General features: G+C 45.4%; 1 protein-coding gene across 2 annotated transcripts in view; it reads right to left on the bottom strand.

The window, feature by feature from the left end:
* BCAP29 (B cell receptor associated protein 29) overlaps positions 1–11,033 on the bottom strand; it is a 127,309-nt gene extending 116,276 nt beyond the window's left edge. The window contains exons 1-2 of one of the 2 annotated variants that reach the window (XM_040412900.1): positions 10,922–11,033; positions 1,092–1,199 (exon numbers count right to left, since the gene is read on the bottom strand). In XM_040412900.1, coding sequence (XP_040268834.1) covers positions 1,092–1,183 — 92 coding nt within the window. In that variant the 5' untranslated portion in view covers positions 1,184–1,199; positions 10,922–11,033. Of the gene's footprint in view, positions 1–1,091; positions 1,200–10,871 lie in introns of both variants that reach the window. The other variant, XM_040412907.1, reaches the window with a different exon arrangement.
* Between the last annotated feature and the right edge of the window lie 3,459 nt (positions 11,034–14,492).

Raw genomic sequence — 14,492 nt, 5'->3', positions numbered from 1 at the left:
GTCTGTCACCTCCATATGGCCATATACAGTGCTTACATGGCTCTGTAGCACACCTATACAGGATTGTAACGGTACCTTTGTTCTTTTCTTTAGACTTGCACCAACAGGAAAAACGAAGTTTAATTCATATACAAATGAGCATTCGCAAGTGCCCAGGGGCGGCGTTCAGTGTGTAGGTGCCCAGGCTGCTCTGCCTTCTTTTCACTTTACTCCTCCCCAGTCTCTGCCTTTGCCCGCCCTCCAAGTTTCTTGCCTCATCGACAGGTCTGGCTGAGGGCATGCGCACTAGGTGAAGCGATGCAGTGCCCACAATGGGCATCCCCAGCCCGGTGAAGCAGTGCACAGGCGTGGGATCTTGGCCGGACCTAGCGATGACGTAAAGTACTTGGAGGGCGGGCAAAGGAAGAGGCTGGGGAGGAGAAAAGTGAAAAGAAGGCAGAGCAGCCTGGGCACCTACACACTGAACGCCGCCCCTGGGCACTTGCGAGTGCTCATTTGCATATGAATTAAACTTAGTTTTTCCTGCTTGTGCAAGTCTAAAGAAGAGAACAAAGGTACCGTTACAATCCTGTATGTGTGTGCTACAGAGCCATGTAAGCACTGTATATGGCCATATGGAGGTGACAGACTCCCTTTAAGGAAGAAGTAAGCTTTTAAAACAACTTCTATTTTTTTCAGTGCTATTTATAGGATATGTGAAACAAAAACCGAAATCTCAATATAGGGTGTCCCAGATTAGATTCCATCTGGCTTTCAAGTACGTAAATCATTAAAAATAAAATGGGGAAAAACAGCCATAATACTAAAAATACTGTATCAATATCTAAATGTAACTTATATAAGCAAACATGGAGTTCAAGACAAAATTGTTATGAATGAGAAGCCACATTTGGAAGTTCGGAAACCCTGCGTTGCATATTTGCAGCTTTATGCTGGTGCAAAAATATCCTAAGCAGCTGGTGAAATGATATTCCATCATTTGGAATAGCGAAGTTATTTGCTGTATGGGAAGAAGATGGCAGAACAAGCTAACACATTGTGCAAGGAAACAAAATGGACACAACACAGAGTAACATGAACCCAATTAGTACCTCAATGGAGAAATAAATGGGATGCAAAGAATTAAAATAACTCCAATTTCCCCATACAGGAACGATGCCACTGCTGTCCACTGAAACGTCATATTAAGGCCTTGAAATCTAGAAAAAGGAAACAGAGGTGTTAAAGGCTCCAATGCTATAGAATTTGTATTTGCGTGTATTTGCATTTTTATTGACAGAACAGTTATAGACCCTGTGAAGTTATTCTGAGCATTAGATGAACCTTGTTACGTGGCACCTACTGCCCAGTCTGCTCCTCCTCCACACCGAGATATGGCAGCCAGACTGGGTGCCTGTGGGTCTATTGGGAGATATTCTTCATTGAACCTCACCTTATTCTGCAGTATGGCAAGGGTTAACCCTCCTTGGGTTCCGTGTGCAGTGGCTTCTGATGTGTTAATCAGCTCTGCTATATATGCTGGGTTGTTTTTCCACTCCCTGCCTGAGCAACAGGTTTAATAGCGTGCTAAAATCTGTAAAGGTGCTATAATCTTCTTGTCTGCCCATGTACCGACTTCTGCTTGATGCCTGGATTCTGGTTCTCTGCTGTCTGACCAGACCCATGTCTGATCACTGTACTGAGCCTGAGCTACCTGCCCTGATCATCGGACTTGTTTCACAGATTTCCACAAAGTCTGCCTGCCCTGACGTCGGCCTGTTACTGACTACAAGTTTAGCCTTTTCCCTTGATGCCCCACACTAGTGTCTCTGACCCCCGTGGGTCAGCAGTCAACTACACTGGGACTACCCCAAGAGGTAGCGGCCTGTCTGCAGCTAAGTCCAGATCCCTGTATAGGGCTTAAAGCGTGAATACTAGGGGACAGCAAGGATAACACCCTTAGGTTTAGCCAAAGGCAAACCGGTTGGTTAACACAGTGGTTCGACACATTGATTTGAACATACCTATTGTAATATGGTACTCCTACTTGACCGTAGCACCAATATATTACAAAAGAGAGGAGTCAAACACCAACCATTAGCTGGGGGGATGCATGGCAGCCTCTTCTTTTACTGTTCAGAGCTGTTCAATTTACATTATGTGAATACAGTACAAACCTTCCTTTTAATTAAGACATTTTTAAATGCTGATAATCTCTCCTCTGTGTAGGTCACCAATATCAGCTGGATGAACGGCTGACACCTGGCATACCATGGCAAAACAACAATGGACAGAGCCTGAAGGAGAATCAGTTGATGTGCAGCTCATCTCCCATTCCCAGCTGACCATGAGGGTGCTGGGTGTTGAACCCTAGTCTGATACTGATGACATATCTGGAGGATAGATCAGCAATATGTAAAAGCTGGAATACCCCTTTAAGGGTCCCATACAGATAAAAGTTGTCCAAAATAGACAATTTTAGGCGACCATTGTTTGAAAAACGAATGCAAAAGATCGTCTGCAATGGCTGCTGACTACTGTCTGCCAAATGTGTGATCTGCAGGGGTTGGGTTTAAAATAAAAGGCCCATGAATCAGAACATAAGGGCTCATGCACACCACTGTATGTATTTTGCGGTTCGCAAAAAATACGGGTGACATCCATGTGCATTCCGTATTTTGCGGAACAGAACAGCCGGCCCCTAATACAGTCCTGATCCAAATTTTAAGACCACTTGAAAAATGGCAAAAAATCATATTTTACATTGTTGGATCTTAACCCCTTAAGGACTCAGCCCTATTTCACCTTAAGGACTGGTCAGATTTGCAAAAAATGCCAAGTGTCACTTTAAGTGCTGATAACTTTAAAACGCTTTGACTTATCCAGGCCATTCTGAGATTGCTTTTTCATCACATATTGTACTTCATGACACTGGTAAAATTAAGTCAAAAAAATTATTTTTTATTTATAAAAAAAAATACCAAATTTACAAAAAATTTGCAAAAAGAAATTGCAAATTTCCAAGTTTCAATTTCTCTACTTCTATAATACATAGTAATACCTCCAAAAATAGTTATTACTTTACATTCCCCATTTTATTTTTTGGGGATGTTACAAGGCTTAGAGTTTAGAAGCAAATCTTGAAATTTTTCAAAAACCCAATTTTTAGGGACCAGTTCAGGTCTGAAGTCACTTAGCGAGGCTTATATAATAGAAACCACCCAAAAATGACCCCATTCTAGAAACTACACCCCTCAAGGTATTCAAAACTGATTTTACAAACGTCATTAACCCTTTAGGTGTTCCACAAGAGTTATTGGCAAATGGAGATGAAATTTCAGAATTTCAATTTTTTGGCAAATTTTCCATTTTAATCCATTTTTCCCAGTAACAAAGCAAGGGTTAACAGCCAAATAAAACTCAATATTTATGGCCCTAGTTCTGTAGTTTACAGAAACACCCCATATGTGGTCGTAAACAGCTGTACAGGCACACGGCAGGGCGCAGAAGGAAAGGAATGCCATACGGTTTTTGGAAGGCAGATTTTTCTTGACTGTTTTTTTTTTACACCATGTCCCATTTGAAGCCCCCCTGATGCACCCCTAGAGTAGAAACTCCAAAAAAAGTGGCCCCATTTTAGAAACTACGGGATAGGGTAGCAGTATTGTTGGTACTAGTTTAGAGTACATATGATTTTTGGTTGCTCCATATTACACTTTTTGTGAGGCAAGATAACAAGAAAAAGCTGTTTTGGCACCGTTTTTATTTTTTGTTATTTACAACATTCATCTGACAGGTTAGATCATGTGATATTTTTATAGACCAGGTTGTCACGGATGCGGCGATACCTAATATGTATACATTTTTTTTATTTATGTAAGTTTTACACAATGATTTCATTTTTGAAGCAAAAAAAAAATCATGATTTAGTGTTTCCATAGTCTGAGAGCCATAATTTTTTAAGTTTTTGGGCGATTACCTTGGGTAGGGTATGATTTTTGTGGGATGAGATGACGGTTTTATTGGCACTATTTTGGGGTGCGTGTGACTTTTTGATCGCTTGCTATTACACTTTTTGTGATGTAAGGTAACAAAAAATGGTTTATTTAGCACAGTTTTTATTTAATCTGAGGGGTTAGGTCATGTGATATTTTTATAGAGCCGGTCGATACGGACGCGGCGATACCTAATATCAGGGCTGTGGAGTCGAAGGCAATTTTGGGTACATGGAGTCGGAAAAAAATGAACCGACTCCGACTTCTACTAAAGTCGGAGATTTAAATTGGAATAAAAAAATAAAAAAATGCAAGTTTAAATGTCCCAATTCACAAAAAGTTATAATTAATTACCGTATTTTTCGCCTTATAAGACGCACCTGCCCATAAGATGCACCTAGGTTTTTGAGGAGGAAAAATAAGAAAAAAAATATTTTTAACCAAAAGGTGTGCTTTTGGTGGGTTTTGAACTAATGGGGGCATCTGTGGGTGGCACTGTTATGGGGGCATCTGTGGGTGGCACTGTTATGGGGGCATCTGTGGGTGGCATCTGAGGATGACATATATAGCATCTTATCTTATGTGTCATCCACAGATCCCCCCCATAACAGTGTCCCTGTGTAGTGAATGGTGGCCGGAATCTGTTTCTGTAATGGCAGCGGGGCCCGATGCCTGCTTCATTCATAAAGTGGGCGGAGCAGGCGTGTGACGTAGTGAGCTATGCTACGAGCGCCCACCCTGACTGCCAAGAAGTTAGTAGTAAGTAGTACAGCGCTAGATTTAAGATGATTGGAATACTTTAAAAATACCCACAAGTTAGATATGATTACCATATACTACAGTGTGCGGGGCCCGGTGTAGTAGAATACAGTGACTGCACCGGGCCCCGCTGCCATTACAGAAACAGATGCCGGCCCCCAGCCCCTCCTCCCTCTCAGCCTATTCACCGGACGGTCGCAGCATTCGCCCCCATAAGACGCACTGCTATTTTCCCCCCACTTTTGTGAAAAATACGGTACTTCTCTACTGTAAGAATAAAGGCCAATGCATGCAGTGCGTCACGTTACCGCAAAACGAACACGTTAAGTGACCATGAAGAAGCATGCTTTTCATATGCTTCACTATATGGCACGCAACGCACAGTTAAGGAGCGGCAATACTTTTACTTTCCATTGTGTTGTGTTCCGATGTTACAGGGAACGCAACGCCCATGTGTAACCTAGCCTCTCACTGATAACTGATTAAGTAAATATGTTTTTTGCAGGACTAGACACTTGCATAAGTGAAGGGAATAAATAGTCAATAGTTCAAGACTGAAGCTGTAAACCATTTGAAAAACTTCTGTCATTCAGCTAAGGCTATAAAAACTTGTAAACTCAGATTGTTAGCTTAAACTTTAAACATGGCTATGGGATTCTCCTAGGGAAATCCTGTTTTACAATAAATGCCCCTTCCCCTGCCCCTTCCTGGATACCCCCACTGCCCGATCTTCAGCAGAAGATCAGCACACAAAGGAGAAGGCAGCGGCTCCTGGCCAGTAGTCCTGTGGTAATGACCTGTATGTTGCCTTTCTTTCCTTCAAGGAATGTATAAAATACATTCGCATATTAAAGACAGAGGAATCGGAAGTACCAAAAACTGAGGAGTCGGAGTCGGACCATTTATCTACCGACTCCACAGCCCTGCCTAATATGTATACTTTTTTTTTATTTATGTAAGTTTTACACAATAATATAATTTTTGAAACAAAAAAAAAAATCATGTTTTAGTGTCTCCACATTCTGAGAGCCATAGTTTTTTCAGTTTTTGGGCGATTATCTTAGGTAGGGTCTCATTTTTTGCGGGATGAGATGACGGTTTGATTGGCACTATTTTGGGGTGCATATGACTTTTATCGCTTGCTATTACACTTTTTGTGATGTAAGGTGACAAAAATGGTTTATTTAGCACCGTTTTTTTTTTGTTTTTTTACGGTGTTCATCTGAGAGGTTAGGTCATGTGATACCAAATATGTACACTTTTTTTTATTTATGTAAATTTTACACAATAGCAGCTTTTTTCAAACAAAAAAAAAAGATGTTTTTGTGTCTCCATATTCTGAGACATAGTTTTTTTATTTTTTGGGCGATTGTCTCATGTAGGGGCTCATTTTTTGCGGGATGAGGTGACTGTTAGATTGGTACTATTTTGGTGGGCAAACGCCTTTTTGATCGCTTGCTGTTGTACTTTTTGTGATGTAAGGTGACAAAAAAAAAGGTTTATTTAGCACAGTTTTTATTTTAATTTTTACGGTGTTTATCTGAGGGGTTAGGTCATGTGATATGTTTATAGAGCTGGTCGATACGGACGTGGCGATACCTAATATGTATACTTCCCCCCCCCCCCCCTATTTTTTACCAATTTTTTTTAACTTTATTTGGGGAAAAATGACGTTTTTGTTTATTTTTACTTGAAACGTAAATTTTTTTGGGGGGGGAAACTTTATTCTTCCAACTTTTTTTTTCACTTTATTTTTTGTCCCACTTTGGGGGGTATATTCCTTTACAATGCATTCCAATACTTCTGTATTGGAATGCATTGGCTGTATGAGTTATACTGTGTGTATTACTCATACAGCTTCCGGGGCCTGTGAGATCCAGGGGGCTGGATCTCACAGGTTCTTCACCGGAAGGCAGCGCGATGCCTTCCTTAGACATCGCGCTGCCTTCCATGCCATCGGGTCCCCCCCACAGCCGCATGGGGACCCGATGGCACCGCCGCCGCAACCGCAGGTAAAGCTGCAAACCGCAGGTCTGAATTGACCTGCGGTTTGCGCCGATCGCCGATACGAGGGGGGTCACATGACCCCCCTTGGCGTTGTGACAGGATGCCCGCTGAATGATTTCAGCGGGCATCCTGTTCCGATTAACCCCCGCCGCGCCCCAATTTAAACCCATGACGTACCGGTACGTCATGGGTCCTTAAGGACTCAGGAAACATGCCGTACCGGTACGTCATGCATCCCTAAGGGGTTAACAAGGTTCCAAGTAGAGCTTCAACATGCAACAAGAAGAAATGGGAGTGAGACAAAACATTTTTTGAGCATTCAATTTAATGAAAACAACGAATAAACTGAAACAGGCTGTTTTTCAGCTGATCAAAAGTTTAGGACAACATGCCTTTAAAAGGCCAAATCTGTGCTAAGATGTGGATTCATTGTCATTTTCTGTCAGGTAGTCACACATTGTGATAGCAAAGGCAAAAAAACTCTCCCTTTTTGAACGTGGTCGGGTTGTTGAACTGCATAAGCAGGGTCTCTCACAGCGCACCATCGCTGCTGAGGTGGGATGCAGTAAGACAGTCATTTGGAATTTCTTAAATGATCCTGAGGGTTATGGAACAAAAAAGTCAAGTGGAAGACCCAAAAAAAAATTTCACCAGCACTGAGCCGGAGGATCCAATTGGCTGTCCGTCAGGACACTGGACGATCCTCGACTCAAACTGACTGCAGCCCCATAACCATCAGACGGCATCTCAGACTGAAGGGCTTCAAAAATAAAAAACGTCTTCAAAGACCTCGTCTCCTTGAATGCCACAGAACTGCTCGTTTGGACTTTGCAAGAGAGCACCAAACATGGGACATTCAAAAGGTGGAAGAAAGTTTTATTCTATGATGAGAAAATATTTTACCTTGATGGTCCTGATGGTTTCCAACGTTACTGGCATGACAAGCAGATCCCACCCGAGATGTTTTCTACGCGCCACAGTGGAGGGGGCGCCATAATGGTCTGGCTCCGGCCGCTGGCTATGTCCAGATGTTGCAGAGAGCATTCCTCATGACTGAGGGCCCTCGTCTGTGTGGTAACGACTGGGTTTTTCAACAGGACAACGCTACAGTACACAATGCCCGCAGGACAAGGGACTTCTTCCAGGAGAATAACATCACTCTTTTGGCCCATCCTGCGTGTTCCCCTGATCTAAATCCAATTGAGAACCTTTGGGGATGGATGGCAAGGGAAGTTTACAAAAATGGACAACAGTTCCAGACAACAGTAGATGGCCTTCGTGCGGCCGTCTTCACCACTTGGAGAAATGTTCCCACTCACCTCATGGAAACGCTTGCATCAAGCATGCCGAAACGAATAAGTGATAAACAATAACGGCGGAGCTACTCATTACTGAGTTCATGTTTAGAAGTTGGATTTCTGTTTTGGGGGGGTTTAGTTCTTTTTTGGAGGTGTGATCCTAAACTTTTGATCAGCTGAAAAACAGCCTGTTTCAGTTTATTCGTTGTTTTCATTAAATTGAATGCTCAAAAAATGTTTTGTCTCACTCCCATTTCTTCTTGTTGCATGTTGAAGCTCTACTTGGAACCTTGTTAAGATCCAACCATGCTAAATATGATTTTTTGCCATTTTACAAGTGGTCTTAAACTTTTGATCAGGACTGTAGAACAGTACTACCCTTGTCCGTAATGCCGACAATAATAGGACATGTTCTGATTTTTTGCAGAACGGACATACGGAAACGGAATGCACACAGAGTAACTTCCATCTTTTTTGTGGACCCAATGACTGGTTCCGCATACGGTCCACAAAAAACCAAAAACAGAACGGACACGGAAAAAAAATACATTTGTGTGCATGAACCATTAATGTCTGTTAAAAACGGATGCAAAAGGGCAAAATGGGTGCACACAGATGTGAAATGGCCATGAAAAACTGCCATTTTGCATATTCGTGTGCATGTAATCTTTAGGCCACATGCACACAACCGTGGTTTGGGTCCACATCCCAACCGGATTTTTTTGCAGGTCAGATGCAGACACAGTCACTTCAATGGGGCCGCAAAAGTTGCGGACAGCATACAGTGTACTATCCGCATCCGTACGTCCATTCCGCGCGGTCCACAAAATTATAGAACATGTCCTATTCTTGTCTGTATTACGGACAAGGATAGGACTGTTCTACTAGGGACCGGCCGTTCTCGATTCTGGCAGGGGAACAGCCTGCCGGGTCCGTAACTACCGTGCGTTGCCAGAAGTCTGTCCAGCTCCTTCACTATAATGGGGACTGGTGGAGATCCGCACAGAAAATATGCCGAGCGGTGGCCAGACTAAAACCACTGCAGGGCCGACCGGACTTAAGGGGTTGTCTCATCATGGACAATGGGGTCATATTGCTAGGATATGCACCCATTGCCTTATAGGTGTGGGTCCCACCACAGGGACCCGCACCTATATCGAGAACAGGGCCCCGCAAGTGAAGGAGGGCGCACTGCGCATGCGCAGCCGCCCTCCATTCATTTTCTATGGGGCCGGCGAAAATAGCCGAGCGCTGGCTCGGCTATTTCCATCGGCCCCATAGAAATGGATGGGAACAGGGGCCACGCATGCGCGGTATGCTCCTATTCACTTCTATGGGAAGCCGGCTTGGTGGTGGCAGGACCGGAGTCCTCCAGCCACCACTTTGCGGGGCTCCGTTCTCGATATAGGTGCGGGTCCCAACGGTGGGACGCGTACCTATAAGACAATGGGGGCATATCCTAGTGATATGCCCCCATCGTTCATGATGAGACAACCCCTTTAAGGTGCTGCACGGCTATACATTGTAGTTTCGGATCTGTCAGAACGAGTAACGCCAGTGTGAAACAGGCCTAAGCCCACTTTCACATAAGCGGTTTTAGTCAGGTTTTGAGATCCAGCACAGGATGTCAAAACCTGAATAAAACGCTTCTGTTTCATTAAATACATCTGGATGAATCTATTTCGTCCAGATCCGGCTGTATTGAATAGAAACTGAACAAACCAGATCCGGCATGAAAATCCAATGGGTAGTGGATCTGTTTTTTTTAGTTACCGGAAAAAACTGATCTGGCACCACTGACGTACATTGATTTTCATGCCGGATCCAGTTTGTTCAGTTTCAACATAATTGAATAAACCATCAAGGAATGCATCCTGATCTGTTTTGTCCCCATTGGCAACAGAAGCGTTTTGCCCTGGTTTTGAGATCATCTGCCAGATCTCGAAACCGGAATGTGAAATTGCCTCAACAAAATAATACCACTGGCTCCTCACTGGCCGAGCCCCGACGCTGGCCGAGCCCCGACACTGGCTCCTCACTGGCCGAGCCCCAACACTGGCTCCTCACTGGCCGAGCCCCGACACTGGCTCCTCACTGGCCGAGCCCCGACACTGGCCGAGCCCCGACACTGGCTCCTCGCTGGCCGAGCCCCGACACTGGCTCCTCGCTGGCCGAGCCCCGACACTGGCTCCTCGCTGGCCGAGCCCCGACACTGGCTCCTCGCTGGCCGAGCCCCGACACTGGCTCCTCGCTGGCCGAGCCCCGACACTGGCTCCTCACTGGCCGAGCCCCGACACTGGCTCCTCACTGGCCGAGCCCCGACACTGGCTCCTCACTGGCCGAGCCCCGACACTGGCTCCTCACTGGCTGAGCTCCGACACTGGCTCCTCACTGGACCTGACACTTCCAGGGTGGTGGTGACATCACAGAATCACCTGTCAGATCCTGATGAGTGCCCAGTCCCAGAGGCGAGTTTTTTTGTTTTGTTTTTTCACACAAGCTGTGGATAAGTGGGCACTGTGGGTACAGCTTGGGCACATTTATCAAAGCAATGACAGTAGCTTTTCTCAGACTGAACACTGGGGTTATAAAGGCGTCCACATTACGTCAGCACTTGGCATGTGATTTGGCTGAGGTGGTACGCGTTATACAGCGGTACAGGTCCTGGGCATTGTATCTATGGCGCAATGTAACGCACCACCACCGCCCTGTATATCCCGCCAGTCAGGAAAATGAAAGGACGCACGCTTCACGGAGGGCCGCTCACTGTATGAACAGGAGCAACACTCACGGCGCAAACACCTACAGGCAGCAGGTAAGTGCCGTGACTTACCAGTCCAGCTGACTGCAGGCGCCACACTTATCACGGTCACGTAAACTTACCCACCACTGCCTCACACAACTCTGTCAAATTCTCTCAAGCAGGAAGAGGGAGGCGTTTCCTGCATATTCTACGTCGCAGACGTCTCCTCCGCGGCAGCCATGTTTGTCAAGGGAAATGCCCTGCAGTAAACTTATATGTGATAGTATTGAAAGAGTCCCGAGGCCGCGTGTGATGTCATTGGATTTGTTTCTAAGGCTACTTTCACACTCGCGTTTTTCTTTTCCGGTATTGAGTTCCGTCACAGGAGCTCAATACTGGGGGAAAAAAAACTGATCAGTTTTATCCTAATGCATTCAGAATGGAGAGCAATCCGTTCAGTATGCATCAGTTCAGTCCCTCGAATCAAAAATCCTGAACACTTGCCGGAAATTTCCATTGAAATGTATTAGTGCCGGATCCGGCATTAAGTGTTCCAGCAAAACGGATCCAGTTTTCCGGTCTGCGCATGCACAGACCTTTAAAAATGCAAAAAAAATAAATAAAAATACCGGATCCGTTTTTCCGGATGACACCACAGAGACGGATCCGGTATTGCAATGCATTTGTCAGACGGATCCGCATCCGGAACCGTCTGACAAATGCAATCCGTTTGCGTTCAAACTGCCTGCCGGAATCCTCTGCCGCAAGTGTGAAAGTACCCTAAGCAATTGCGGTACTGGTCGTGTAAATGGACACTGAAAGACTGCCCTCTAGTGGACTTGTTACCTACTGCAGCTACAGGCCCCTCATAACTCATGACAAGAATTCACCTGTTCGCTACATGGCCCTTCCCTTCACATGTGTCCCATTGTAGAATGAACACACATTTAAGCCTCATTCACACGTCAGTGTTCCAAGGACGTGTGCTATACATGTTCTCCACGTACAGCACACATCCCCATTCATTTTAATGTGTGTATTCACACATCAGTGTTTTAGCATGGTCCGTGGGTCAGTTTTTTTTTAGCACGGATGCATGCTCTATTTTGTCCGTGTTCACAGATCCATCACGTCCATTATAGTCTATGGGTCCATGAAAAACATGGATGCTATCCATGTTTCATCCATGATTCACGGATCATTAGGAAGAGATTCTTTGAAAATTATTTTTCAGCTGTGCAGTGAAACATGGATGATACACCGACAGCAAAAAAACGGACATGGACCCAACATGGACAGCTTCACGGATGCATTACTGACCACCTTTTCAACGAATTTAAGCACGGACGTGTGAATGAGGCTTTACTGTGGGATTTGACACTTGCATTTCTGCTGCGAATGCGCAGGTTGATGAGCTGCTGAACCGCGCAGTGATTATCCATAGCATGTGAACAGAACCACCTGTTTTCCGCTGCAAAGCTTGGGGAAAATCTGCATGTGTTTTTCCGAAGATTGAAAAGAATGAAATCCACAGTGAAATGTCCACACAAGAATGAGCATGCACTGGATTTGATCATCATTCTATACTATAACATGCTCTGATTTTTCCTGCGCTGTGTAATGATTGTATGGGTCAGTCCACACATTCTGGATTGGACAAGGATTTCGCCATGGATTCTGCACCAAAATCTTCATCAAATACACTCGCACGAACAATGAAAGTCTACTGGCAGGGATCAGCAATCTCCGGCACGTCAGCTGCGGTGAAACTACAATTCCCAGCATGCACACTTGCTTGGCTGTTGTCAGGACACCTACATAAGTGAATGGAGCATGCTGGGAGTTGTAGTCTCACCACAGCTGGAGTGCCGTAGGTTGCTGACCCCTGCTATGGGGTATTTCATACCCCATTCACATGCAGTGGAAAAACACTGCATGCTTTTTTGTCATGCTGCAAGAAAAAAAATCTACACGACAAACGTTCTCCAGGTTTCTATATGGAAAAGCCACAGATCACTTTGAATGGGGCTAGTCTTTATGCAGATCCACAGCAGAGATGCGAGTGTTGTGGATCTTCTGGCAAACACATGTGCGGTTTTCCATGGGCAAATCAGACACGTGTGGTCAGGGGCGTAGCTAAAGGCTCATGGGCCCTGATGCAAGAGTTCAGCTTGGGCCCCCCCCCCTTCCCTTCCTCAGCGCTGGTGTACCTAGCTTTCCTGCTGCCCGAGGCAAAAATTGAAACGCCCCCCCACGCCAAATTCTCAACCTAACCCCTTCCCTCCACTGCTACTGTTAAAGTTTTTTTTTTTTTTACAACTGATGACCTATCCTTAGGATAGGTCGTCAATAATAGATCGGCAGGGTCCCCCAGCACCCCTGCCGATCAGCTGTTTGAAGAGAGGGCAGCGCTCATATGAGAGCTGCTTTCTCTGTTCTGTTCACCTGCTCGCTGTAGCATTTGCTGTGGTGAGCAGGTAAACAGAGCAGAGAAGGCAGCGCTCATACAGAAAAAAAAAAAAAGCGGACAACCCTCTTTAAAGACATACTAGGAAAACATTACATACAGCACTACAGAACATACAGGGTAATACAGCGCCACATATGTACCTCTTCCATCCAGTGACTTCTCTTCTCTGATGTAGATATTCTCTTTTCTCTTCTTCTCCTCTCAGACCACACCACCATGGTGACTTCTTTCAGCCGTACCTCGTTTCTGCAGAGTTTAACAAACAGACATCTTACTTTCCTACTTTTCCATCATCCTCCCACCTTCTCAACACCCCATCCTGCCACCTCCAATACTGTGTCCACTGTGCTCCCCAATACTTTCCTGCAGAAACAGTCCCCCTGAAAATACTGCTACCACACAGATAGTGCATCAGTACAAAAACATCCCTTTATATTGTGCGCTAGTACAAAAAATACCCCTTTCAGATCAGACCCCCATATAAAACCCTAAATGAGACCCCCCCATCTCAGACCAAACCCCCTTTAGACCTTTATGTCAGATCCCAGTTTTAGACCTCAGATCAGACCCCCCCATTAGACCTCCTTGTAAGACCCTGACCCAATATCAGACCTCAGATAAGACCCCCATTAGACCTCCAGACCCCCAATCAGACGTCTATACCCCCATTACACCTCTCCAGACCCCCAGTCAGACCTTCAGACCCCCCCATTAGACCTCTCCAGACCCCAAATCAGATGTCTATACCCCATTAGACCTCTCCAGACCCCCAGTCAGACCTCCAGACCCCCCATAAGACCTCTCAAGACCCCGCAGTCAGACCTTTAGACCCCCCATTAGACCTCTTAAGACCCCCAGTCAGAGCTTTAAACCCCACCATTAGACCTCTCCAGACCCCCAGTCAGACTTACAGACCCCCCCAGTCAGACCACTTCAGACCCCCCCATGAGACCACTCCAGAACCCAATGAGACCCCCAGAACCCCCATTAGACCTCTCCAGACCCCCTGTGATACCTCTCCAGACCCACAGTCAGACTACTTAAGACCCCCAGTAAGACCTCCAGACTCCCCATTAAATCTCTCCAGACCCCCAATAAGACCTCCATATCAGACTGTAAAATATTAAAATAACTTACCTCTCCTGTCTCCTGCAGCCACTCTCCCTGTCCTGGTTCTCTTCTCAGGTCCCGCACTGCACAGTCAGCGTCAGGTCAGAGTGCACTCTGTACGTCCTGACACT

Source organism: Bufo bufo, chromosome 1 (genome assembly GCF_905171765.1).
Source record: "Bufo bufo chromosome 1, aBufBuf1.1, whole genome shotgun sequence".
Taxonomy (NCBI): domain Eukaryota; kingdom Metazoa; phylum Chordata; class Amphibia; order Anura; family Bufonidae; genus Bufo; species Bufo bufo.
This window is presented reverse-complemented; position numbering and strand designations above follow the sequence as displayed.